The 26,463-nt window shown below is 42.3% G+C and overlaps 2 protein-coding genes across 10 annotated transcripts in view; one reads left to right on the top strand and one right to left on the bottom strand.

The window, feature by feature from the left end:
* ASPH (aspartate beta-hydroxylase) overlaps positions 1–26,463 on the top strand; it is a 267,950-nt gene that overhangs the window by 204,189 nt on the left and 37,298 nt on the right. For 3 of the 9 annotated variants that reach the window (XM_032609811.1, XM_032609809.1, XM_032609810.1), the window contains one exon: positions 5,239–8,168. The exons of 4 other annotated variants lie outside the window; for them this stretch is intronic. In XM_032609811.1, coding sequence (XP_032465702.1) covers positions 5,239–5,389 — 151 coding nt within the window. In that variant the 3' untranslated portion in view covers positions 5,390–8,168. Of the gene's footprint in view, positions 1–5,238; positions 8,169–16,624; positions 17,029–26,463 lie in introns of those variants that run through there. 2 more of the 9 variants (XR_004346434.1, XM_032609812.1) reach the window with 2 other exon arrangements.
* CLVS1 (clavesin 1) overlaps positions 8,296–26,463 on the bottom strand; it is a 226,541-nt gene continuing 208,373 nt past the window's right edge. Inside the window, exon 9 of the mRNA XM_032609816.1 lies at positions 8,296–9,273. Within this exon, the coding sequence (XP_032465707.1) occupies positions 9,186–9,273 (88 nt within the window). The 3' untranslated portion in view covers positions 8,296–9,185. The remainder of the gene's footprint in view (positions 9,274–26,463) is intronic.

Genomic DNA, 26,463 nt, shown 5'->3' with positions numbered 1-26,463 from the left:
GGAAACGGGAAGTCGAGGGTGTGCAGGGCCAGGGCTGGTGAAGGAATGGATCAGATACAGAGGGGGGCTATGATTTGATAGACCTGGGGCTGGGAGGGGTGCTGAGGCAGGGGGCACAGCAGGGCACAGCGGATGGCCACCCCCTCCATTTCCCCTTGTGGTGCCGCCACCCTGGAGAGGGGCCAGAGGCATCCCAGCTCTGTGGCCTCGGGAGGTTTCCTCTCCCTCTTCCCTTTCTTTGTCCTCCCCTTTTGGCTTTCTTCGCGATGTTACAGAGCCCTCTGCTACTGGGTAACCGAGGACCACGAGGGGGAAGTCAAAAGCTGTTACAGAGGCAGCGCAGGGGCTGCACAGCAGAGCTGAAGCCCCAGGCCCACTTGGAGGGGAGAGAATCCCTGCAGCAGCCTGGCTGGAACGAGCCCCCCCAGGAGGGGTGGAGAGAGATACTAGGGTGCATGTATACAGAACCTGTTAGGAAAAGAGCTTCTTTGTAATTTAGCCATCTTTTATTGAAATTACTATTTTGACATCCAACAAAATAGCAAATACCATACCCATTTCTCAGATGACAGTTTGTGAAATGCATCCTGTAAAGTGCAATATGAAGACTAAAGTCCCAGCCAACAGCTTGGCTCAGAGAATTAAGAGAATTTCCGAGCTGAAAGAAGCCTTGGAGGCCCTCCTGTCCTCCTCCATCATTGCACAAATGGGGAAACTGAGGCCCACAGGTGACATGCTTATCACAGCCACATGGCTAGTTAGCAGTGGTCAGAACAAGAACACAGGTGTCCTAGCTTCCAGAAAAGTGCTTTATCCTGATAGATAGATAGATGATAGATAGATAGATAGATGATAGATAGACAGACAAAGAAGATATGTGCATGTGTATTTCTGTATTAGGAGGAGAGAAAAAAGAGGAAGTGGCAATAATGCAGTTTTAATTTCAATTCCAGGATGTGCCAGGATTTCCAGTGCAGTCAGAAACTGAGGGATTTCAGTGGATCAGAATTGATAAGAGCTGTGTTAAAGTAGCCTGATTCCTGAGCCCTTTGACCCTTTTCTGTACTCCAGTCAGCCTGTTTAAATTCCTTCCAGGCCACCTCAGAGCAGCTATAGGCGCTGAGAATGTTTCCTAGAACCATGATCTTGAGCTAGAGGTTCAGCTGTAATGCAGCAAGCCCTAGTGCCTTTCTGCTTCCTTCACAGAATCACGGTGTCACCGCAGGCATCCGAACTGGCTTCCATGTGATTCCTTTGCTGAAAAATTAGAACAGCGTCACTTGTCTACCTCAGAACCTTTTAGCAAAGATCACTGAGATATAATCTATAAAGTTTTTAGGTGGAAAACTCTATAAGCGCGTAGCATCATTATTTAGCATTATTAATGGTGATGGTAATTCTATGACAAAATTATAGTTATTAGGCTTTATCTTGTGACCAGATATTCTTCTATCTTTTGACAAACCAGGGAGAGACGTTCTTCTCCTAACAGTAAGAAATGCTAAAATTAAGCTGAGGTAGCCATCTGGGGATGGGGTGCAGCTCCCCACTGCTATCCTGCCTTTCTGGACCCTCAGAGGAAGGCTGGGTGAGCGTCTCCAGGAAGACTTCTTTCCAAGGCTGCTCTGAAAATCTTTTCTCCAGAGGGTCCTTTTCTTGTCATAATTTGAGCATAACTTAAATGTATGTGGTGGAGATTTGCTCTCAAAGCGAGTAGCCTGAAAACTATTTTCTTTGCATTGCAATGAGTGTCTTTGTTTTTCACTCAGAAGAGGTGTAAGACCTTTGACATCTTTGAGCTCTGTCTCTTTTTGTTCTGGAAAACCTTCATCCTTTCCCAGACAGGTGACACATCTCTTGTTGAACTCAAGTCACTTTAGTCTGCATGTCACTTGGATGGGGTTTTATTGTCCTTCCCAATTAGGGCTGCACTTTTAGTCATTCTAGCTCTCATAAGTGATTGAAAGACATCGTTTTTTACCTATTCAGAAGGTATCTACATTTAAGAATCTACAGTAAGTAATTGAGTATCTTTACTGTTTTCTGGGAAAGTGTCTGAAAGAAAATAGAAAGGCAAGTATAAATCTAATAGAATTTTATGGCCCTAATGGAATCCAGCCCCTTGGAATACCTCCCAGATTTCATGTTTAAAAAATCGTTTAATCAGTGGTTTACACTAGTCCATATTTGACCCAAAATATCTGCAAAGCCACAACCCAGTGCTAACTTAAGTTCCACCTTTACAGGCACTGGTATGCCATGAATGAACCAGCGCTAAAAGCTTTTCCCAATTTATAAGGAATTTAAGTTAATGAATGGAACGCTTAAGGTTTTTCTCACATCCTGCATTCCTAAATCTTTGGCTTTCTTATACTTACCGTAATCTAGTGAAAAATGTCATTTTGTGCAAACTTAGAATGTTCAATTTAGTTGTCTTAATTACTTCCAGTGCTTTAAGTAGGTTCTAGACTCTCTACCACTCAGAAAACATTGAGAATCACTTGTCATTGCCGCACCAAGCGTTATGTCACAGATTCTCTCAAGGAGTTTTGATATTGCACCCCCTGGGAAGTTTTCAGTCTTCTCCAATAGAGGCAGATTACTCATAGGGAGTGATGCCAAAGTAATTTTGAACTCTCTATGAATTTGACTACTCTAGGTGCTGCATATAAGTGGAATCATACAGTATTTGTCCTTGCATGAGTGGCTAATTTCACTTAGCATAATGGCCTAAAGGTTCATCCATGTTGTAGCGTTGTCAGAATTTCCTTCTAAGGCTGAGGAATATTCCATTGTATGTATAGACCACATTTGTTTATCCATTCATCTGTCAGTGGACACTGGTGTTGCTTCCACCTTTTGGCTACCGTGAGGAATGCTGCTGTGAACATGGATGTACTGTTGTTTTCTTTTGCATGCCCTTCCCCCCTTGTCTTCTGCCTGTATTGTAGGCTTGTCACTGACATTGCTTAGTCCCACCGATAACAAGACTGAGGAAATGACCACCAAACTGTATAAGCTAGGGATCATTTTGCTTTTTTTCTCCTGTCATTTTTTTCTTTTCTTAACTTTGCTTTTCTTTTCAAATTTGGCTTTGCATGGTAATGAATACATAGTCAGTCATTTGCCCCTGAGTCTATGTATTTATGTCCTTCGTTACACTTGGATGGGACTCCAGTAGACCCTGACGCTTCAGAGGAATTGGATCAAAGAGCCAAGCAACTCATTTACTGAGTGCAAGACTTTAGGGTAGGTGGGACCTCCCCTGCGGTCCAGTGGTTAGGACTGTGTGCTTCCACTAATGGGGTTGTGGGCCCCATCCCTGGTCAGGGAGCTAAGGTCCCACAGGCTGTGTGGCGTGGCCAAAAAATAAACAATAAACTCACAACATTGTGAATCAACTATGCTTCAGTTAAAACAAAGACATCAGGGCAGGTGTGTGAGGCAGCGCAGGAGGTGGGGCTGGGGAGAGAATGGGTAACAGAACAGGGGATTGGTTCCCAACTTCAAGGAGCTTTTAACTTGCAGATATTTGTTACTTTAAATTATTTGGAAATTTTAGTGTCAGATTCATTAATATGTCTGGGACAAATTTGTCTCCCACTTCACTGCCTTCCAACTCAGGACATTTGGCAATGACTGGAGACTTTTTTTTTTTTTTTTTTGGCTGCATTGGGTCTTCGTTGCTGTGCGCGGGCTTTCTCTAGTTGTGGCAAGCAGGGGCTACTCTTCGTTGAGGTGTGTGGGCTTCTCATTGCAGTGGCTTCTCTTGTTGTGGAGCACAGGCTCTCGGTGCGCAGGCTTCAGTAGTTGTGGCACGCGGGCTCAGTAGTTGTGGCTCGTGGGCTCAGTAGTTGTGGCTTGTGGGCTCAGTAGTTGTAGCTTGTGGGCTCTAGAGCACAGGCTCAGTAGTTGTGGCACACAGGCTCAGTAGTTGTGGCGCACAGGCTTAGTTGCTCCGCGGCATGTGAGATCTTCCCGGACCAGGGCTGGAACCCGTGTCCCCTGCATTGGCAGGCGGATTCCTAACCACTGCGCCACCAGGGAAGCCCAGGAGACATTTTTGATTGCCACAGTTTGTAAGGGCGTGCTACTAGTATCTAGCGGAGACCAGAAGTGCTGCTAAACGTCTCACAGAGCACAGGACAGCCCCCACCCGCCGCCAAAACAAAGAATTACCTGGCAAAAATGTCAGTATTGCCAAGGTTGAGAAAGCTTGCCGTGTGTAACATTATCTAATTTAATATTGATTAATCACCAGGTAATGAACATAAAAAGACAAATCATTTCCCTAAGGAAAACTTCTTTATGATAATGCAATAGGTTGAAATCAAGCTAGCGTTTTCCTCCTATAATTTTAATTATTTGCTAATCCAGGAAGTAAGATTTTAAATACTTGAGAGGAATTTTGATATCTAGAAAAAATTTCCTAGTAAAAATTTCATTTCAGAAACATAACTTAGCATTTACCATATTGACAATTAATACCTATTCGAAAAAGAAGAAGACATTAGCAAAAATAATAAACTTTCCTTGGGTTTGAAAGTCATTGTATGATTGCACCCTGCATTTTACTCTCTCGACTGTCTTATTTAGACTAACCATATTTAGATCTTAGCTCCTCTACAGATATCTTGTGAAGTAGTGCTGTCAGCCCTAAAGGATGTTTTGCAGCATTCATTTAAAATATTCCATGGATAACCCACTTGCACAGCGTATAACGTTAGGAGTATAAACAATCTGCCCTTCCATAAAATGGAACTTTAACAAATGGAATGGGTTGAAAAGAGAATCATTTGGAGATGCACAGACACCATGCCTATGGGACATCAAAGTGCCTGAGACCCAGTCACTGTCTGTACTTCCACACCAATCTCCAAAATGCCAGGGAGGATACCATGGAGCCATTGACTGGGAGGTCACCTTGGGAATGAGCCACTAGGGCACACTTTTGAGTGCTCGCCCGACTAAACAAGCCTTGCCTAGGTTTGTACCAAGAATAAGTTTACCCTTATCACCTGTCTCCTGCCTTTTGTATACCTTCAGTGCTGAGCATGAAAGCTGATGTTCATGGTAAGAATCCTGAAATTCTTTCTTAATCACCGAGGAAAGAACACATCCTGTGTTTCACTTACCTGGTCCTATTGCAAAGGTTATCATGAGAGAGCCTTCCTGAACACAGACGTGGATTGATCCTCAGGCATCTGAATCACAGGCTTCCATGCTTTTCTGTTCCAGGACATGGGAAGAAGGCAAGGTGCTCATCTTTGATGACTCCTTTGAGCATGAGGTGTGGCAGGATGCCACGTCTTTCCGGCTGATCTTCATCGTGGATGTGTGGCACCCCGAGCTGACACCCCATCAGAGACGCAGCCTTCCTGCGATTTAGCATTTTGTGCAGGCTCAGGACACGCTGGAGAGAGGCTGCCTCTCTGGTTCAGTCACCTTGGATGTGGGCATAGACGTTCAAACACCACAGCCCTTAATTCCCTGGATTTGCAGCCTGAAAAATTCTAAACCTCCTCCGAGGGTCGGATGACGCTAAAGGGAATATATGCCTCGCTGCAATTTCTTTTAGAAAATACCCACGGTATTTCATCCATGACAGCCCCCATCTGATGCCTGTATTCCAGGTGAACCCATGATAGCTTCTACCTTGCCGGCCAAAGATATTTTTTCCACTTAGAATAGGCAAAATCAGTGTAAATGAGAGTATATGTAGAAACTGTAAATGGGTTGCTTTAGTTTGTAATTTTTCTATGCAATTATATTTTTCTAGGGTAGCAGGATGATTTTGTCATCACACACCGCTACTTTTTTGTTGAGTTTAATGGCAAGCTGTATAAACGCTTTAGTTCTGCTTAATCGTAACTTTCCTGGTGAACTCAGACGTCCCTCTTTTAATTATTTTTAGTAAAAGGCACTCATATGAAAAAACGATTCTATTTTCCTAATACAAAGGAGAAAGACATAATTAGGCCAATGTCTTCATGAACCGTACTGCTCCCTACCCATTGAGTCTCTTTGCTTTTTTGTCACCATTGAGAGCTCATGTCTTAATTTCTCTCCTCGCTGTGTGAATGGTGGAGATACTGTCAAAATGGTATTTCTTTCTAAGAGGAACTTTTTACACTGAAGAATGACTTGGAGTCATTTTGTAATGAGTTATAACAATGACGCATGTAAATTTTTTTGATGTCAAGCACTAGGCATTAGAAAACAAAAAGTAAAATTTCTCCAAGTGAAAATTTTCTCTTGGGATCAGGTAGATAGGGGGCTGCTAGGACACCTGGCTCCTGGTCACTTTGCGTCTATGAAACAGGGCTGGAATCCAGAGTGTTTTCTGTTGGGGATCCTTGTGAGTGATGAGGTCGTTGAAAGGATTCCCATCAAAATTTTGTAAAACTATGAAGGATGGCAGAGTGGAAGACCAAGAATATGCCATGATCTCTGTCCTGCGTGTAGGATGTAAAAATCGCTTTCCTCTTTGAAATTGTTTGGAAGACTCTGACATCTCCCTGGCTTGAGAAACTTCTGCCATTTGAGCTTCACTTTGAGATGGCAATCATTATTGATAGTTCAGCTTTAAAATTTCCTACTGCATTGAAAGAACAGTTGCCTACTCGTTCCGAAGATGACCACGTCATTAATTTAGTGGAATATTGATGCATTAAATTTTGTGTTTTTTAAATCAAAGCTAACTAGAAATGTTAGCTATAAGAATGTAATGATATTCATGCACTGAATTTTAAGCCATTATGAACAAAAATGCTGGAGAAATGACACATAGGTTACCAGATTTCATTCGCAGGTAGAAAAAACACTTGTGCTTTCTTTTCCATTCAAGGACAAAGAAAGATGCTTCCTTTATCTTATTTAGAAAACATTCTTTAATATTGAAATGAACCCCCTTTGCTTGTCTTTAAGGACTTCAGCTTCCAGTCAAAGAGTTTGTAAAATATTTGTCCTCTTTCCTTCTGTTTTGCCAATGTTGAAAAATCTCACTAAAATAGATGAAGACGCATGTAAGGAAAAATGTCAAAATTAATTACCGAAATCCAGAAGAAAAAGCAAACTCTTGAAAAATAAAAAAGCATTTTGTGTCCTTCAGTATTTATTGAACAGAAGTAATGACTGACAAAGAACAATGCAATCTAGGGTTCGTGTGGTAACATTCATGTCACTTACTGAATTTGGTTCTTGTATGTGTATTGTATTGTATGTGTATTGTATGTGTATGTGCATTGTGTAAGTTGTCACTGTTGAACCATCATCTCTGATTCGTTTAATGAAATCATGGAATAGAGTCAAAACTAGCTCTTAACTTAGTAATTATAGTATGGTATTTAAAATCGGGTCACTACAGGATTCTAAATACTGCCGATTGGAAAGCCAGAGCTATTACTGCTGCAAAATGTTGGCCATAATAGACTCCAGTAGCATTTGAAATACTGGATCCCACAACTATTTTATAAACTCAAGTAATAAAATGGGTTTTCCAATTTGCTTTAATTCTTCATCTTTCTTCCCTGTGTTGTGGTATATAAGAAAAGTGTTTCAGTCATTGCATTGGTAGAATTATTTCAGTGTTATTTTTTTGTTATTTGAAATGTCTACACAAAATGAATTGGTTTTATTTATACTGTGATGCAGTTGGTTGAGAAATATTTTAAATTCTCTTTCAATTTTATTTCAAGGGTGGAATACAAAAATCACTTCTGTTATTATTTTCTACCAGTAGAAAAAAATTAAAACACTAGATCCATTGAGAAAGAGACGTAATACATGATTAAGATTAGTATCTATTGAGGGTGATTATGGCCAGTTGAATCACCTCTTTCCTTTGAAATTTTTAGCCAACAAATTAACCCTCCCAAGTACTTAACGTGTAAAATCATATTTTACTGCTCATTATCAACTAAAATATTTTTTGTTTGACATTGAGCACCAACTGGTCATGCTAATGAAGGCCCATGTCATGCAGATGGCTGGGAGAATAAGAGATAGCTAAGAACATACACCTGGTTTTGGGAAACATGGCACAAATAAGGATATCATATCTTATGATAATCTGCTTATTTTTTTATCTGATTTCCTTTGAATGGATAGCTGGGGACTCCATTTCTAAGGATAATAAACAAAGAAATAAAGTGATCTTTGGCATTTCATCCTGCATTCCTGGTCTTTTCTTATTTTCAGTTCTTTCATATTTCACCATCCTTAAGGGTCTTCCTCCATGATTGATACCTACCCTCTCAGCAACAGCCAGGCCCTTTCTCCACACCTTTAACTGGTTGCAAGAGGAGGTAAGGGGACGTGGGGAGCAGTGTGATGCTTTTGTAGCACTTTTCTTTTCTGTAGTGACCCAAGTGAGGCAACTTGAATGGATTCATTAATCAGTGACATATATTTTCAATGAGACCCCCCCACCCTCTAGAGACACACACCCCCTGTGGGAAGCCACATTGCTGAGATGAAATAGAGATCTTTAAGTTTGTGTCTTTGTTTAAAATTAGCTCATGATAACCAGCTGGTGGCCTGATCAAAGATGTGATATCAAAATCATTTTTGCAGGATATCAAAAAAAAAAAACAACAAGCTCTGCAAATAGCCAGACCTAGGAGAACGTGCTCTTAGGCTGAACAATTTGAAATTTGATGCTGGTGATGAGGTCAAAGAAAGTATTTCAATATAGGAATGGAAATCACTGGAGATACTATTGTCTTGGGGCTTTGCACTACATTAAACTTGACAATTGTGTCTGCACAGTTTAATTCTTATGTATCTACTTGGAAATGCACTTAATCTTAAATTGCAAAAACTGGACAGAGTCTCAGCAAAGCCTCAGAAAGATCCTTATCCTAATGAAGTGTGTGCATCAGGTTTAGTTTTTCTCTCTTCAATTCACTTAATACTATAAATGTGGGATGGGGGGAATCTTGTTTCCATAACTGCCTTGCTTCATCCTCCAATTCCCTCATTGAAAAAAAAAAAGCATCTCTCAAGTCTTTGTTCAACTTTGGCTACTTAGACCAATGGCTGGTGACAGTCATTACTGGGTGGCAGGAGAGGAGGCCCTTGTGTCGAGCCGAACGCACGCATTGCGGGGTCAGTTGCACATGTGCTTCCTGGTGGCTGCTACCACTGAGGGCTGGCGATGTTCGGAGCCCAGGGTGGCTCAGGGTTCAGTCCAGAGCCAGGAGTGGCTGAGTGTTCTCATTCTCTCCCTTGTCCTCATGTTTCAGGGTCCCAGCTTCTACCACAGACTGAGATCTAATAACCGGAGAAGGAAAAATATATGATTACAAATAAGTCATGGTGTCAGCCATTTTGGAATCTTGTAAGGCATTCAGACTTTATGTCCCCCTTATTAACCAGGACACTCAAAATAGCTATATAACTTCTCCCCGCTTTTGTATCTCTGTTTTCCTTGCTTTTGTGTCTTCTACACCACATTTTGAGGGAGCGAGGCATCTTGGAATCTTCTCTGCAGGAATCTCTTCTTTTGGTAAAACGAACACGTGTTCTAGCCGCAACTCTGCCCCCTTGTCTAAACATCCTGTGGATCTTGAGATGTATAGAGTCTCATAAATTTTGTTGGATTTTTAATGTTTCAAAGTATTTTTGAGAGCCTTTGTTTCTCAAGGTCATAGGAAACTATCATGTATGATGTTAAGACCATGAGATTTGGAATCAGATGGTCAGTGTATTCTTGACTCCTTACTGACTGAGGAGTCTTGGGGGAGTTCTTCGAGCCCTGGACCTTTATTGCCTCACCTGTAAAGCAGAGCTGTTACCTACCTTCCAGCGTTGTTGAGAAAGACTAAAACTAATACTATACCTAAAGCACTTGACATGTACTTGTAGTCACAATTTATGGGGCACTCTGTTATCGCCATTATTGCAACAATGGCATTGATCTTAGTTTCTGGTGTGTCCTTTTATACTAGAGTAATAACAATTTCCTGTGTTTATAACATGATTGAAACTGAAATTATTTTCTAGCTTTATGGAGAGAAGATTATAAGAGCTATGCACACAGTAGACATTCAATAAACGTTCACATACCAAAAAAAAAAAAAAGCCATTCAAAACATTTAGAAAATGGTTGAATTGGGTTGCTCAAATAAGCAAGATTTACATATATGTGCAGTAAATGGTTAACTCAGTAGGCCTGAGTTGCCCAAACCCTCCACATTCCAGAAGTCTTCAGGACTGTCCCTTGACTGGTTCTTCTGAACCCTGGGAGTATCCTGACTGATAAAGTGTCTTTGTATGCCTAGACTTTGGGCCACGCCTCAATGGTTTATGCAAACAATGTGATTTATGGTGAATGCCTCTTTCTGTATGCCTGAGCTTTGGATCACACCCTGTCAGTTGGACTTCTTGTTGGGGAAGGTGGAGGAGTTGAAGACCGAGTGGCTAAGGTCAGTCACACATGCTCTGCATGCCTATGTGACGGACACCCCCCCACCCCAATAAAACCCAAAACCCTGGGCATCAAGGCATGGGTGGGTGGGTGGTGACACTGTGCATGTATTGTCACTCGTCATTGCTGAGAGAATTGAGCTCTCTCTGTGTGACTGCACGGGAGGAAAACTGGAAGCTTGCAAGTGGTCCAGTGTACCTGAACTCCACCCAGTGCACCTTTTTCCTTTGCTGATTCTAATCTGTATCCTTGTGCTATAAGAAACCTTAACTGTGAGTGTAACTACATTTCCGGGTCCTGTGAGTCCCTCTAGCCAATTATCAAATCTGAGGATCCCAAACACAGTATATAATAACACTAATATTTGCTGTCTGTGCACCTGGTATAGTTGTAACTTCTTTACATGCATGAAGTTACTTCATTTTCATACCCCTAAGGAGTGTTGCTATTATTGCTTCCATCTGGGGAGTGGGAAAAACTAAGGGACAAAAAAAATCAAGTAACATAGGAAAGGCTGCACAAATAGAGAACAGAGAACAGGACAGGTATATCACCCTCACAATGTTCCTGGGTCTACCTAACACTGCAGAGATTTTTAGCTGCTCTGAATGTCAATCCCATCAAACAGTCCAACTTTAGGTACCAAGTCTAACCTTTGAAAATGAAATGGACTCGTTTGCTTCTGGGACAGGGCAGAGAAGCCCCAGGCAGTAGTGTAGTTCAGCTCTTTTACACATTGCCTACATATTTCTGTCTTTGCTTTTAAATAAGGCCTGGTGTGTGTGTGTGCACGCATACACGTGTGTGGGGGGGTGGTAATTGATTTATATAAGAAGAAGAAAAGCTGAAAACCCAGAAGGCATGAAAACAAACAAAAACAGAGAAGTAGAACTGCCCACACAGGCCACTCCATGCAGCACCTTGGACAGCTGCCTAACTGCTTTGCCCTTCAGGCCCTGGTGAAGATGAAGGATATTCAAGGCCGGTCCTTTATTACTGAAGTGTATTCCTCTACTTTCATGCCAGTTGGCTTTGTTTTACAACATGGCAAGAGAATCACAGCCACAGAGTTAGAAGGGACCTTGGCGACCCACTAGGACATACTCAGTCAGGGGCCACGCAGCCTCTTGTTGAATATATCTGACTTAAGAAATCTACTCCTCCATGCTCGTAGAGGAGGAGCTCTGCTAGAAAGTTCTTTCTTACACTGAACTAAAGCCTGTCTTTTTGCAATTTCTCTATACTGCTTCTGGTTTCGTCTGCTGGAGCCACCAGAGTATGTGTAATCCATCTGGTCCACATAACAGCCCTTTAAGTATTTCTCTAGTGCTCTCCAGCCCTCTCTCTGCCCACACTAAAACTAACCAAACTCCTCTTGAGCCAAGGTTTCTAAAATTACCACTCTCCCGCATCTCTTCATCAGCTGGTTGCCCTCAGGACGTCACCCCAAAATGGAATGAAATTATTGCTTCCTCTCTTCTTCTTTTTTTGTATGCTTCTATTGAAGCATAGAAAATGCACCTAGAATTGCCTTAACCTTTCTGGCACTCACGTAATAAAGCCGAGGGAAATATTAGCTATATTTACACATGCTGCTGTTAAGTCGTTACTCCCCCATCTTGAAAGTGTGTGGTTGAGTATTTCATCTTTTTTAATCTGGTTCATATTACCACTGTATCTCTGTCCTTTTGGATCTAGAAATTTGTTATCCATCCAAATTATTGTCTGTGATTTTCACGAGTAATGGATTTGTTTCCAAACTTTCCCTTCCCCTATTTTGGGAGCCACTATGGGAAAAAAAAAAATCAACAAATTCTCAGATATTGAACTTTCGATCAACAATCAGTTATTTCCACTCACTCATGGTAAGAAATGCTTGTGAATGTCTTCTGCTATATGCCAGGGACTGTGAGAAAATGTTCAGAACCCCTCATTCTTTAGTGGAAATATTGCTTCAGTTACCCAGTCATAAACGCACAGATAGGTATGGGATTACTGTGATAGGCACCCTGAGAACAGGGCATTTGGGGGAGGGGAGGCATTAGCTCTAGAAGGAAAGGAAGGAAGGAAAAAGCTATCATTCACCCAGTGACATCATTCACAGTCCTTATTCAGGTGACTCTTCCCTCCACTTGGCATCAGATTTGGATCTATTTGGGATTTTTTTAATACCCATACTGACAGCAGGGACACAGAATGCTAGTTTTGTTATCTCAGCCAATAAACTGTTTGTCTTGGGTGAGTGGTGAGTAACAATTGAACAGTTCTGAGGCACCGACCATGAGGGACCAAACACAACATTTTTTCCCTTTGTTTGCTTTCTTCCTGTTTAGAAGGAGACCATAGCCTCTTTACTCCCAGCATGACATGATTCCGTTTACCTGGTCACACAATGAACATTTGATATAAGGAACACACTCATTATGAAGTGTTTGAAATTCACTGGAAAAACAGAAAGCATATGTTGCTGTTTTCAAAATCTAGTATAAATAAAGCCAAGAGAAACACCTTTCTTAAATCTTGCCCTCAGTCCATGTAGCTGAGTCACAGTACTCTCTGGGAAGACCGATCCACTGCTCACTGATAGAAATGTCTCCACCACTTGTAAACAGAGAGCTCAGGAATTGTGCATTAACTGGAGGACCACTTGCCTTGCGACTTTGTTGCCCAGATCACGCTCAGTGGTAATCCCTCCATTCGGTGGATTTGCCTTCTCCCAAGAAGATTAACACTTCTGCTAAAATAAACATTTCAGACTTTTCCCTTGGGTCCTCTTTCCAACACTGAAAGTCAGCTTAACTCCAAGGGCAAGCAGGGGAGTTATTTGAGCTATCTCAGCCGTCATCATCTCAGTGCTATAGCAGACTACCCTCACAAAGGCTTCATTCTTGCCTTCATAGCCACATTTTGTTTTCCTGCTATTATATCTCCTCTCTCTCTCTCTCTCTCTCTCTCTCTCTCTCTCTCTCTCTCTCTCTCCCCCCCCCGCCCCCATTCTCTCTACCTTTCTTCTTTCTACCTTCCCCTTTTCCTCTCCAAAATTTGGAACTTTCTCCACTGCATGTCATCAAACATCTATAGCCATGGTATAATTCTTACTGATCCCAAAGGCAATTAAATTCCAAAAAGAACAAGATAAAGACGGAAAATGTGCACCATGAGCTAGTCCATTCTGCACAGACTTGCAGTTGAACTAAGAGTTCTGTTCTCAGTCAGAGGCTTATTTGCAGAACTTCACTCAGCTACCTTATCTCAACAGCTGTCACCACATATTCTTACTAATGAACTGCCATGGCCTGGCTTGGGCTTTGTGGACCCCAAATAAGGGCACAGGAGCTCCGCCCTTCAACCCCAGACATTCACCTAGAGTCACTGAAGGCCAGGGCTTTAAGGAACCTCAGAGGCAATTTAGTCAAACCCTCATTCAACTCAGGTCCTCCCCATTTCTCTTCCAGGGACCAACCTCATCACTTCATCAGGAAGTATTCCATACTTCTGGTTTTATTTCTTAAAGTTAGTGATGGGCTTAGTTTTGTGGAATAGTGCAGAACTGCCTAATACCTTAGTGAACCTGTATAAGAACTTCTAAACAGAAAGGGTGGGGGCTTTTTTAAAGATATTTTTAAAGATGCCTCTAAGTAATTTTGTTTAACCTCTATTTCTCCCCTGTACGTTCAATTATCAAGGCAGTTCCCTCAGGAGCTCCTGCCTGGGCTTGAATGATGGCTCCACTGCTGGCTTTGTGAGCTTGGGCAAATTGAACCCCCTCATGTGTAGAATGGAAATAGCATAGTGCCCACAACCTGGGACATGGGGGTGATGAGAATTAGATGAGTTACAGCAAGTAAGGTGTCTAGCCCAGTGTCAGCTTGTTATGTGCTCCCACATTTCTAGCCCTTGTTATTCTTCTGCATTTGCCAATAAGAAAGTTAGGGCCTGGAATATGTAGTTCATTTACACATCGGGTCACAAAGCGTGAATTCAACTCCAAGTTCCCATAGCTTCATGATTAAACTTACAAGAGAAAATTGTGTGTCCTGCTTGATGTGTCAGGTAACCTGACACTAAATGCGACTAAGATTTGAGAATGGATCCAGACTCATATTTTAGAATTTCAAAATAAGTGATGTGACTATTCCACACGAAAGCTAACCTGATTATTTTACTTTATATCCTATAATTTTCAGAAGTCACACAGAAGTCCCCATCTGATTAACAATTATTTATGTAGCTTTCAGCACATCTATTTGTTGTTGCTTTCCACCGTGTAAAGCAATGTGGGGTTTCCTTCTACTATGATGCCTTTGATAATGTCCTTGATAAGGAGTCGTAAGTTACAGCTGTAACACGTGTATTCTTCTGTCCAGCTACCAAACTCTTCAGTATTAGACTCATACTTTCAGGCAACACGAAACAATATTTACTGAACTAGTAAATAAATCACGAATCATAAATCAACAAAGCACTTTAACAAAAGGTAAACCTAAGTGTTTTTCACGTCAGCAAAGCTTTTCCCTATCAAAGTAAAGAAATAAAAAGTAAACCTCCCTCTACTTTGACAGTATAGTTAGCCACAACTTACTGAAATATAAAGAAGCCAGTCCAAGAAAAAGAAATATTCTATTGGTGTTTAAGTGAACTATTTTTAGAGTGAGCCAAACATTCAACTCAGGTCTTGCCTACGCGCGGTATAACTCAAATTTAAATGTATAACGTATTTCTATTTAACCATGATGGGTACTGATCTTATAGCAAGGAGGACAGAGCCAGGAGAAAAGGCACTTTCAGAAAGGATGAAATTGGGCTCACGTGTACATAGGACTAGAGCAGCTGTGTCCAACACAGAGCCCTAACCACATGTGGCCACTGAGGACTTGAAACTGGGCCGGTCTGAGTTGAGATGGACTGTAAGGATAATGTATACATGGGATTTCAAAGACAGTATGGAAAAAAAAGAATGTAAAATATCTCACTAATACTTTTAAAATTATATTGAAATGATAATTTTGTACACATTGGGTTAAAACATATTAAAATTAATTTCACGTGTTTCTCTTTACTTCTGTAACGTGGCTACAAGACAACATAAAATTCCATGTACGGCTCACATTATATTTCCGTTGGACAGCCATGTTATTTAAGACCTCATTCCCTCCATCACACTTGCAGCTGAGCCAGAGTAATATACTAATCCTCATTTAGAAATTCATAGTCATCCCAAAGGACCACAGCAACAACATTACGATCTGTCATTGCCAGTATTCACGGTGCTGAGTTACTTTCCATGTGTAAACTCACTTAATCCTCACATTGACACACACAGAGCCCGAGGTGGCATGAGAGCTGCTTTCTGAGTATCGCTGTCGTTGCTTGAATTCTAAACAGAAAGAAACTTCATCAGTCTAGATTCCATTCATTTGTTATCCTTTAGATGAGAGTGAACACATACCATTATTTTACCTCTAAATGAATAAATAATATGAAAAGACTTTAGGAAGAAATTTAACCTACTTGAAGTGAAAGAAATAAGTCCTTTCTGAACATATAGCAAAATTAATATTAACTTTGTGTGACCACTACAGATGTTTTTTGCTGTTCATTGTAAGGGTCCTTGGAGAGCTGAGCTGACGAAAGAGAACTAGACTGGGAGTTCAATGCCTCTTCTCATCACCCCTGTCACTAACTTGCTGTCACTAACTAGGGCTCTATGGAACACCTCACTTGGCTTCTATGATCCCACATTTTTCAGCTGTAAAATGATCTCAGACAAAGGGCTATTTTTAACCCCAAGATTTCATGACGTCTAGGAGACTGGGTTAAATCACCCATTAGTTCTTGAAAATAATTAGACGTCATTTTTCAGAGTTCTACAATTCAGACTTTAAGCTAATTTGCTCGGATAGTCTAAGTTCCTCTCTATCTCAGCATTTGTCTTTACCTCCTTCTAGAAAAGCATAACAATACTAAAAATGACAAAATTTAGCCAGACCTGGAAAGCCTTTCCTGAAGTCTGTGTATGCCCAATACACTTAGATTTCATGAGTCAAAAAGATTTACCTTTTAAAAATATTTTTGTTTCCGTAAGCTTCTAAATATTGAATTCAGAGCTGCCAGGTGCTACTTAATAACGACTTTCCTGTGTCACTGCAAAGCGTTTTAGTTTATTTAAAGAAACTTCTTGCTACGTGTCCGCAGGTCACAGTTTCCTGCTGCAGAGTAGCTCCCATCCGACCTGGAGCCACCAAGGGTTTTCCAGTGTGCAGAAAAATTCCAGTTGGCACTCAGCAAATCTTGCTTGTCACATCTGAAATCAGTTTCAGAATGTTTTGGAAAGGAAGATTTCAACACACACTTTAATTGGATATTTTTAGAAGTATCACCTCCAGGAGAGTTTCCCATCCCCAAGGCTGGTTATTATAATTACTGTCATCATCTCATCGTGGCCATCAACAATAACAACCACACCATCTATTGAGTATTTATTTCATGCCAGGTTCTGCACTAATTATTTAGCCTGCATTATCTTTATTTAAACCTCACAATAATTTTCTGAGGTGAGTATTGGTTGATTTGCAATGTTGTGTTAGTTTCAGGTGTACAGCACAGTGATTCAGTACATATATATATATTCTTTTTCAGATTCTTTTCCCTTATAGGTTACTACAAAATATTGAGCTTAGCTTCCTGTGCTATACAGTAGGTCCTTGTTGGTTATCTATTTTATATATAGTAGTGTGTATACGTTAATCCCAGCCTCCTAATTTATCCCAACCCCCAGTCCTTTCCCCTTTGGTAACCATAAGTTTGTTTTCTATGTCTGTGAGTCTGTTACTGTTTTGTAAATAAATCCATTTGTATCATATTTTACATTCCACATGTAAGTGATACCATATATTGTCTGTCTCTGTCTGACTTACTTCACTTAGTATGATAATCTCTAGGTCCATTCATGTTGCTGCAAATTACGTTATTTCATTCTTTTTTATGGCTGAGTAGTATTCCATTGTGTATATGTACCACATCTTCTTTATCCATTCATCTGTTGATGGACATTTAGGTTGCTTCAGGTCTTAGCTATTGTAAATAGTGCTTCTTTGAACACTGGGCTGGGGTGCATGTATCTTTTCAAATTAGAGTTTTCTCCAGATATATGCACAGAAGTGGGACTGCTGGATCATGTGGTAACTCTATTTTTAGTTTTTTAAGGAACCTCCATACTGTTTATGGTATAGCCATAGTGGCTCCACCAACAGTGTAGGAAGGTTCCCTCTTCTCCACTGAGGTGAATATTGTTAATTCTGTTTTGCAGATCAGGAAACTGAGCCTTGGAAAAGTTAATTCATTTGCTCAAGTTTCCACAGTTAGTTGTGGAACTAGAATCTGAACCCAAATATGACTCTATAACCCACATTCTTAAACACTATGCTATACTGTACAAGAAATACCTACAACTTGGTAAGAAACCAAAGGATACGAACATATATCCAGAACTGTTAATATTCAAGTTCTCAGAGAAGCATTTCTTCTATTGGCATCGACGAAGCCAGTGGTTAACAAAATCATCTATTATGTATTAAAACTTTATTTTAGGCACGGTGATGAAATCAGAAAAGAAAATAGCAGAACTTCATTCAGGAAAAAAAAGTGTTCTAATAATTACCTGTTGTACAATCGTATCTTCATCTATAATGACCAGCAAAGAATTTAATAACACTTCAAGATCCTTTCTTTGAAGTGTACAGCATTCACCCAGATACCTGGGAACAGCTCTACAGAACTGGAATATCAGCCAACATGGAGAGTCCATTAGGATGGAGAAAGGGAGCAGATAAGATTATCTGAGAACAGAGCTCAGCTGCCAGAAGACAAATCAGGCCAGGAACTTGGAGACGAGGAGGAAGGAATGGAAGGAAAGACCAGGAAAGGCCACGGTGGAAACTGGCAGCTGCAGCTGGAGGTTCCGCTTCATTTATTTGCAAACCGGTTTATTGCTCTGTATGAAGCGATGCATCCCTGTCATATTAACTCACAGTTTTTCACCGGTACAATGAGGACAGGATATTACCACATTCTCTAGAGGGCTATGAGAGATAAAAGATACAATAAAGTTCTTGGAGCTCTTTCAAGGAGAAATGATTTCAGTTGGAAAGACATCATTTTACCAACACTTCTCTGAATATGATCTCTGAGTATAAACAGCTGATAGTCTTTCTGGTAACAGAGGCAGCCCTCGCCTGCCGTCTTGAAGAAAACCAAAGAAAAGAATGCAGATATAGAAAATAGATATAGAGAAGAGGATTGTTTAATTATAAAAATATTCTTAATGTTACCGAGCAATTTCCCAAAGCATTCCTTTAAGCAGAGTCGCCCTAGTGCCCCTGAGGATGAGAGTGTTCAAGGTCATAATTAGTGTGTGTTGTGTTCCTTCAGAGGAACCCCAGGCAGCAGAGTGAGGTCTGCAGATGTCTTAGGACCAGTCTGTAGCTGAACCAGATGACTGTCCTTGCCATGAGCTCACATTCTGTGTGTGTGCAGGTTTCCAAAATGTTGAGAAACAGAATGCATTGCTATAGATAACTCCGATGTGGATTCAGGTGTCCTGAGCGCTCAGAAGATGGTTCAAATAATACATTTTCAACCTGCAGGTATCTCTGGGGAGTTTTTTAATACTACCAATCCTATCTTAAAATAGCAACACAGCAAACGGCTACAGGTGCTGGCACCCCCTGCTTTGAACACACTCATCTTTCATTAGAATTAGACGGGCACAAAGAGCTGCCAGGCACTTTCAGAGCATCCCTAATTTTTCCAAATTCTTCTTCTCCCTGTGAAATGGATGGTGCACAGCCTCAGTGGAGTTCCTTTGCTAGAACTGGAATATGGTGTTCTGAAGCAGGTAGAGAAATGCCAGGGGCTGCCACCAGCTGAGACCATGAGGATGACTCATTCCACCTGAGTTTGAAAAGGATGGCTAGGGTTCTCGATAAAAACTACCTTCTGTAAGTCTGTTTTTGAGTCAGATGACTTAAATGGATCTAAATGACAGGACGTTAATGGATCTTCTTTGATAGTACTAAATTAGCCTGAATATCAGTTTTCTTCCTGAGTAGCTGTAGCTTCCCCACTCAGAATGGGGTTTGGGGACAGCACAGTACATGAAAGTGTGACAGAGTAAGTTGCTTTTCAACTGTGTTAAAGACAGGGTACAATCCGGGCTGGCGGGAACGGGAACAGACATCCAAGACAGCTGCAGTGCTTTGCGCAAAGGCAAATGCCCCGAAAAGGTGCTCTGTAAGCCCCCGTGGAAGGAAGGAAAGGGAAGGAAGAAAGGAGGGAGGGAGGAAGGAATACGCAAAAGTGTGAGAACAGATGTGATAAAGGAGACAGAGCATTGGGCTTGGAATGAAGAGAACTGAATTTACAATATTTTGCCACCTACCAGCCCTGTGATCTGGGCCAAATCATTTAACCTCCGTGGGCTTCAGCTACTTGATCTATAGCATGGGGATAAGAAACTGTCTATTTTTATTAATTTTAATCTATTAAAATTCTCTATTTTTAATCATATCTATTTTTTTTAAATTCTCAAAACCTGAAAGGCTCAGTTTTTCAACAACCCTTGGAATAAGTCCAGGAACATCTGTGTCCAGTCTGGCATGTGGGGAAATATTCCAGTCTAGGGCCTTGCCACTTAAAGTGTGGTCCCCAGACTAGCAGCACCCATACCACCTGGGAGCTGGTGAGAAATGCAGGTTCTCAGGCCCACCACAGACCCACTGAATGAGAACCTGCATTTTAACAAGATCCCGGTGCTTTGGACGCACATTACAATTTTCAAAGCATTGCTCTGGAGCTGTCACTACCTGGCTAAATAATTGTGGGGCAGTAAGAAACCTTCCCATCCCAGGTTCGCCTAAAAGGAAATCTGCTTTCATCTACCTCAAGAAGAGCTGTAAGGATTTGTCAGGTGTGGCTCATTCAAACCAGATTCCTGCTTCTGTTCACTCATTGATGCAGTATCTTAAAGAGTCAGAAGAGCTCATGAAATGCCAAATTTATCACTGGGGAAGAGCTCTCGGTTTAGGAAAATCTACCTTCAAATCTGGGAAATATTTCAAGGGGCAGGAAAACATTTTGGAAATTCAAAGTTGAGCAATCCTGCTTTCCCACTTCGCATTTTGTCCGTGTTCATGTCACACGATAAATTTTTCAAAAGTTTTGACCATGTCGGTGCTTTGTGACCACCTAGAGGGGTGGGATAGGGAGGGTGGGAGGGAGACGCAAGAGGGAGGAGATATGGGGATATATGTATACGTATAGCTGATTCACTTTGCAAAACTAACACACCATTGTAAAGCAATTCCACTTCAATAAAGATGTTAAAACAAAAAAGTTTTGAGCATGTACTGTATGCTAAATAAGGAAGGGAAAATATCTCTGCCGTCAAGGTATTCACATGGAAGAGATACAGATTAATACAAAAACGCCTGTCACTCTGGCAGCTCTGTATACTCTCATTCCAGAGAGTTGCCCAGACTCAGTGTCAACAGCTCACACACAGTTTGGAAACACCCTTGGAAAGTCAGGATTGTGCTGTCTCCAAGCTGGGCATCACTGTAAGTGCTGCACCACGGGACTGATGCAGTCAGAGAAGCCTTGTTCGCGTGACTAGTGGGGCTGACACAGACAATGAGCATGGAAGATGGAAGCAAACGAGAAACTTCTGGAAAGTGAGAAGTGCTGGGAAGCAAATGACTCAGGGCACTGTGACAGAGAGGGCCTGGGGAAAGGGGGTCTTGTTCCTTTAGTGAGGATGCTTCTCCACCAAGATTAACGACTACTGTGATTCAACTCGGATCGCTGTTTTATACTTTGGTTCCAACTAAACGTTTCAGAATAGCACAAAAGTCAGATTTTAGAGTAATGCATCCAGATCTGTGTTCAGTGGGTAGAAGCAACAAGATTGGGGAGAAGGTTATGTGTTCAGTTTTGGACACGGTTAGTGTGAGGGCTTGTGTGGCATCCAGTGAGAGTAGTCAGCTGCTTATATGGTTCTAAAGCTCAGAGGAGAATTCTAGAATGAACATAAGTTAGGGGCTCCAAGGCATAAAGGGATGCAAGCCACGGGAACAGAGGAGAGCTCCAGAGTGAACATCAGAGTGGTAGGAGGTGAACCAGAAGTGGCTTCCTTGAAGCCAAGGGGGTAGAGTGAGAGTTTCAGGAAGGATAGGGTAGTCTGCTCTGCTGACCTTCTCCCCACTCAGTTCCTCCTCCAAGTTCCCTATCTTGGGAAGCAGAAATGTTCTCCAGCAAGGTACCCAAGCCAGAGACCTCCAGTCATTCCTGAAATCTCTTCCCTCTGTTCCCCATAATGACTTTATCATCAGATCATGTTGATTCGACCCACTAAATATCGTTGAGTCCACCTTCTCTCTGCTTCCACGCACACAGCCCTGGTCCAACTACCGCCATCTCTTGTCTGTACCATTGCGGGAGCCCCAGACAGTCTCCGTGCATGTACCATCCCTCACTCCAATTCATAATGCTCACAAAAGGCTGGGTGAGCCTTTTCATAAACTCATATATTCATGTCACTCCCCTGCTTAAAACCTTTCCATGACTCTCCTTTGCTCTTGGGATAAAGGTCAACATCCTTCTCAAGACCTATGTGGTCTTGCATGCCCCACACACACCTCTTCTCGTCTTACTTTCTGCTCTCCAACCTCTCTGGGCTTTTCTGTTCTTGTTTTCGTTTTAATTCTGTATTTCATTGAATCTAAGATGTCATCATTTGTAAGACAGGTCCTGATTTCAGAAATTTTTAATTTAAAAAAATACATCTTATAATTGGTAAAACACGGTTGTCCCAGGAACCACCCTGCTCCTTCCAAATGCAGGGTGTTTGCTCCCCCAATTCCACGCTTCTCCTTTCACCTGGGAACCTTTTTCTCAACCCTCAAGTCTCAGTTTATGCGTCACTTCCTCAGGGAAGCCCTGTCTGACCAGCACCCCTCCCAGACCAGATTAGGACCCTCAAGATGCACCTCATGGTACATCGTCATTGTCAAAGCACTTGTCCTGGTGAGAATAAACCAGCTGTTTGTACAGTGATGTGTTTAAAGTCTCTCTCCCTTCATAGGCTGTGGACTCAGAGAGCAGGGGCAGGGTCTGCCCTTCCAACCACTCTATCCTCAGCAGCTAACACTTCTCTTCATCCTCACAGCACAATAAGGCAGATCTAATAGTTTTTCCCTTTGGAGAGAGGAAACCAAGGTCACAGAGAGATAGCTACTCAGGTCACGCGGCTCCTGATTCGAACCCACAGAATCTGATGTAGATCCTGGTGTCTTAATGACTCTATCTTGTACTACGTCTTGGTGTCTAGTAGGTCCTCAATACATATTTGCTGAATGAATAAATGAACAAAATTTTCAAGAAGATAAGTATTATAGTTAATGAAAATCCAGTAACTAGGAGAAATGATCAGACTAAGGAGTTAGTTATAGATACCCTTAGAGACAATTTCAAATTCTGATCAAACATTGATTACAGATAAGACGATGATACTGTCTTACTCCATTATGCGTGGTTGACTATTAACCTCATCACTCTACAAAGTCCTCTGTTCCTAACAGCATTTACTGTCGTACAGTTCCTTCCTTCCTTCTTTCCTATTTCCCTTCTCCTTTTTTCTCCCTGCCTCTCTCCTTGCCCTCTTTCTTCCTTCTTCGGAAAATGTGCATTGAGCATCTATTATATACTAGGGTATTTGTGAGGCACGGGGTACATATTGGTGAATAAAACAGCCCAGCCCCTGCCCTGAGAGGGTATATAATCTATAGAAGGGAGATTGAATACATAAGCCAACAGATGTGTGATTATGGGAGTGTGATCCCTATTAAGAAGAAAACAGGGACTTCCCTGGTGGTCTGGTGGCTAAGGTTCTGCGCTCCCAATGCAGGGGGCCTGGGTTCAATCCCTGGTCAGGGAACTAGATCCCACATGCTCCAGCTAAGAGCCCACATGCCGCAACTAAAGATCCCACATGCCGCAACTAAGACCTGGTGCAGCCAAATAAATAAATATTAAAAAAAATTTTTAATGAAAACAGTGCTCAGTGACAGAGGAGAGCAGAATGGGAAGGGAGGGGTCTTTGGGACGGGGAGGGTGAAGAACTCCCTCCAGGGCTGTGGGTGGAGAAGCCAGCCCTGATGAAAGTGTGGGCCACGAGCCAGGGGAGAACATCTCGGAGCAGGGAGGCCCTGGAGGCGGTGGACAGAAGCCAATGTGGCAGGGGCCTGTGATAAAGGGGAGCAGCCTTTATCCAATGCAGGGAACCAGTGGGAAGTCTGTAGAGGATGTTGGGCAAAGGGGTGGCATCATTATGATTTTTAAAGATTACACTTAAGATTCCATGGATAATAAGTTAGATTAGAGGGACAGAGAGGAAGGAATAACACTAATAAAGACCAATAAGGATAGAACTGCTATCCAAGCCCAAGAGGGCAGGCTTAAACCAGGACGGGTTGGTGAGTGGAAAATCAGTGCTCCTATGAAGCCTAGACCTTCTTGGCAGACAGAGAGGAGGAGGGGCAGGGGGTCTGTGTCGCTAATTCCCCCCGCCCTGACTTTGCCTTCTGTGTCCAGCACCCACTGTGCATGACCGTCCTGGGTGCAGGGCTCCAAGGGTACAAAATTCCTGCCCTCTGCACACATTACGGCAAAGAAGAGGGAGATGGCCAGTGTAAGGCTGACTCCTAACCCGGAATTCAAGGCATCTCCCTTCAGGCCACCACACCTGATCACTGCCTGCTTCTCTCTTAGGGAGTTGGGAATTCCCAGCATTAGTGAGAAACTTCCACTGGGAAAGAAGTTAAAACTCTAAAAACCTGGAAATCCTTACGAACCATGCTGGAGAAGGAAAGCTACTACTTACCATCCTGTTTCTCTGTAGGACGTCCTGGGTACTGTCTCCCCCTGCTGCCATCTGACTCTGACAGCGACCCCTGAGGTTATATCCACTTTAGAGTTGAGGCAGCCAACACTCCACGTGTGCCTAACATCACATAACTAGAAAAATCCGTGGAAGGAAGTGACCAGAACGCACATCTAGTCCCATAAGGGGAGACTGGGGGTGGGGGAAAAGGCAAGTGAGAAGAAGAGAACTGTAAACGCTGCCCCAAAGTCTCAAAGCTGAAGCAAGCGGCTCGGTTAGGATGCGGTGACACGTGCCTGGAGCCCCTGAGGCCCGTCTTGAAGAGCAGTGGAGCAGAGGGAAGCCGGGCCAGCGGGGCTGATCGCCGTCATCACAGGGACACAGGCAGCTGCATCCCAAACGGGGCCCTGAAGGAGTTTCCTACGAGATGCTGAAAGCTCAACAATGCTCACTTATAGCCTTGACGTGAGAACTCGAACACTGCAGTTTGGATAATTTAAGCCCAAATAGGATCTACGGCAGGTTTGCCTAAACCTGAAAAGGAGCTGAAATTCTCTAGGCAAGCAGCGCATTGTTTTTATGATTGACACTTCAAAGAGATTTTTATCACGTGTCATGTCAAATATTTGTTTTCATATACGATCACTAAAACTTATACGAGAGACCCACTGCTAGCTAGATGTTGGGTACACACAGCATCAGCGTTATTGGAATCAGGCAAAATGTTTGTCCACCAACAGCAATATGTTCACAAGAAATAAGCTTTCTTTGCTTTTCTTGCCTAGACTACATCTCCCTTTCCAAGTAATTGCATCTGACTCTGAGTCTGCAGCAAACAGGAGTCTTTTTCAGAACAGACACTGTGAGTAGCCAAACACTTTGCACTTGAAACTACACCCAGTCACACCCACGTCTGTTCATTTCCCTCTAATTCAACCCTACTTCCTGGCTTTGCCAGGAGCTTAGAACTCTTGATCTCATAATCTGTCATGTCATTCGTTAAAAAAGAGGAGAACGTGGCATCCCCCCACCGTATTTTATCTGGCCTCATTCATGTCCTTATGGACTGAATTCATCGTAGATTTTCTTCCATTCTAATGTTGCATGGCTCTATAGGATGCATTTGCAAGGAGATGCACCACCACCCCCATTTCTGCCCCAGCACAGTTGTATAAAAGCAGGACATCCATCTCAGCCGGATGCACAAGTAATGATGAGACTAGGCAGCTATTTTTCTCGGTTCTTTAAGATATGTTAACAGTTTCCTGTCAGCATCCACGCAGCACTTCAGTATCCAATAACCGACATAAAACACCAGGCACGTGTGGCGCACCCATGAGGTCTTTGCTTCTAGAAGTGACGATATGTCAGGCATTAGCTGCCTGAAGAGGAGTGACACCCCCAAAGTATGAAGTTCAATCCTGTTTGAGCTATAAACCAGTCACAAGACAACTTACAGGGCAGCAGGGACTGTGGGGCATTCATTAAGAAATGACGCATTGTGTAATTTTACTGAACATAACCTCCATATGGAACATCTGTTCCCGGGCCACACAGTAAAATGGGCCCTTTTTTGCCCCGACTGCTTAGAAGACAAGGGTCCTCCTGTTTCCACACCGCCACCCCTCATTCTTTTCGTATGGGTTGTATTTCATGATGATGTATTACTTCTGCCGGAAATGAGTGGTTATCCAGCAAACGCGTACATTCACCCTATAAAACGAGGAGTACATGCTGAAAGATCACCAAGGTCATGGCCAATTCTATTGACAGCTGAAAACAGTTAGAACGACTTTTTTTTTTTAACCACCCAGGCAGGACCCAAAAGGGAACAACATGGCCAAAAATTTCCTTCTGGCTCAGAAATCTGAACTTGATCCAAGCGTTCCCTCACCCTCTCCCCACTCCCTCCAAAAAAGCAGATGGCTCACAATGTCTTTTGACATCGTCCTACTTCTTCCATGTGGGATCTAGGAGAGGACTTTAGGGAACATAGGGACGAAGGCGTTTTGTCAAAGGGATCAAAAGCAGTCCTTCCACTGTGTAGCTGGACAAGACCCCAAAGCACTGGCCCCTCTGATCGCCCGGTATACAGGCT

The sequence above is a fragment of the Phocoena sinus genome, chromosome 17 (genome assembly GCF_008692025.1).
Source record: "Phocoena sinus isolate mPhoSin1 chromosome 17, mPhoSin1.pri, whole genome shotgun sequence".
NCBI classification, from domain to species: Eukaryota; Metazoa; Chordata; class Mammalia; order Artiodactyla; family Phocoenidae; genus Phocoena; species Phocoena sinus.
Note: the sequence above shows the minus strand (reverse complement) of the source record. Positions and strands in the feature narration are given on the sequence as shown.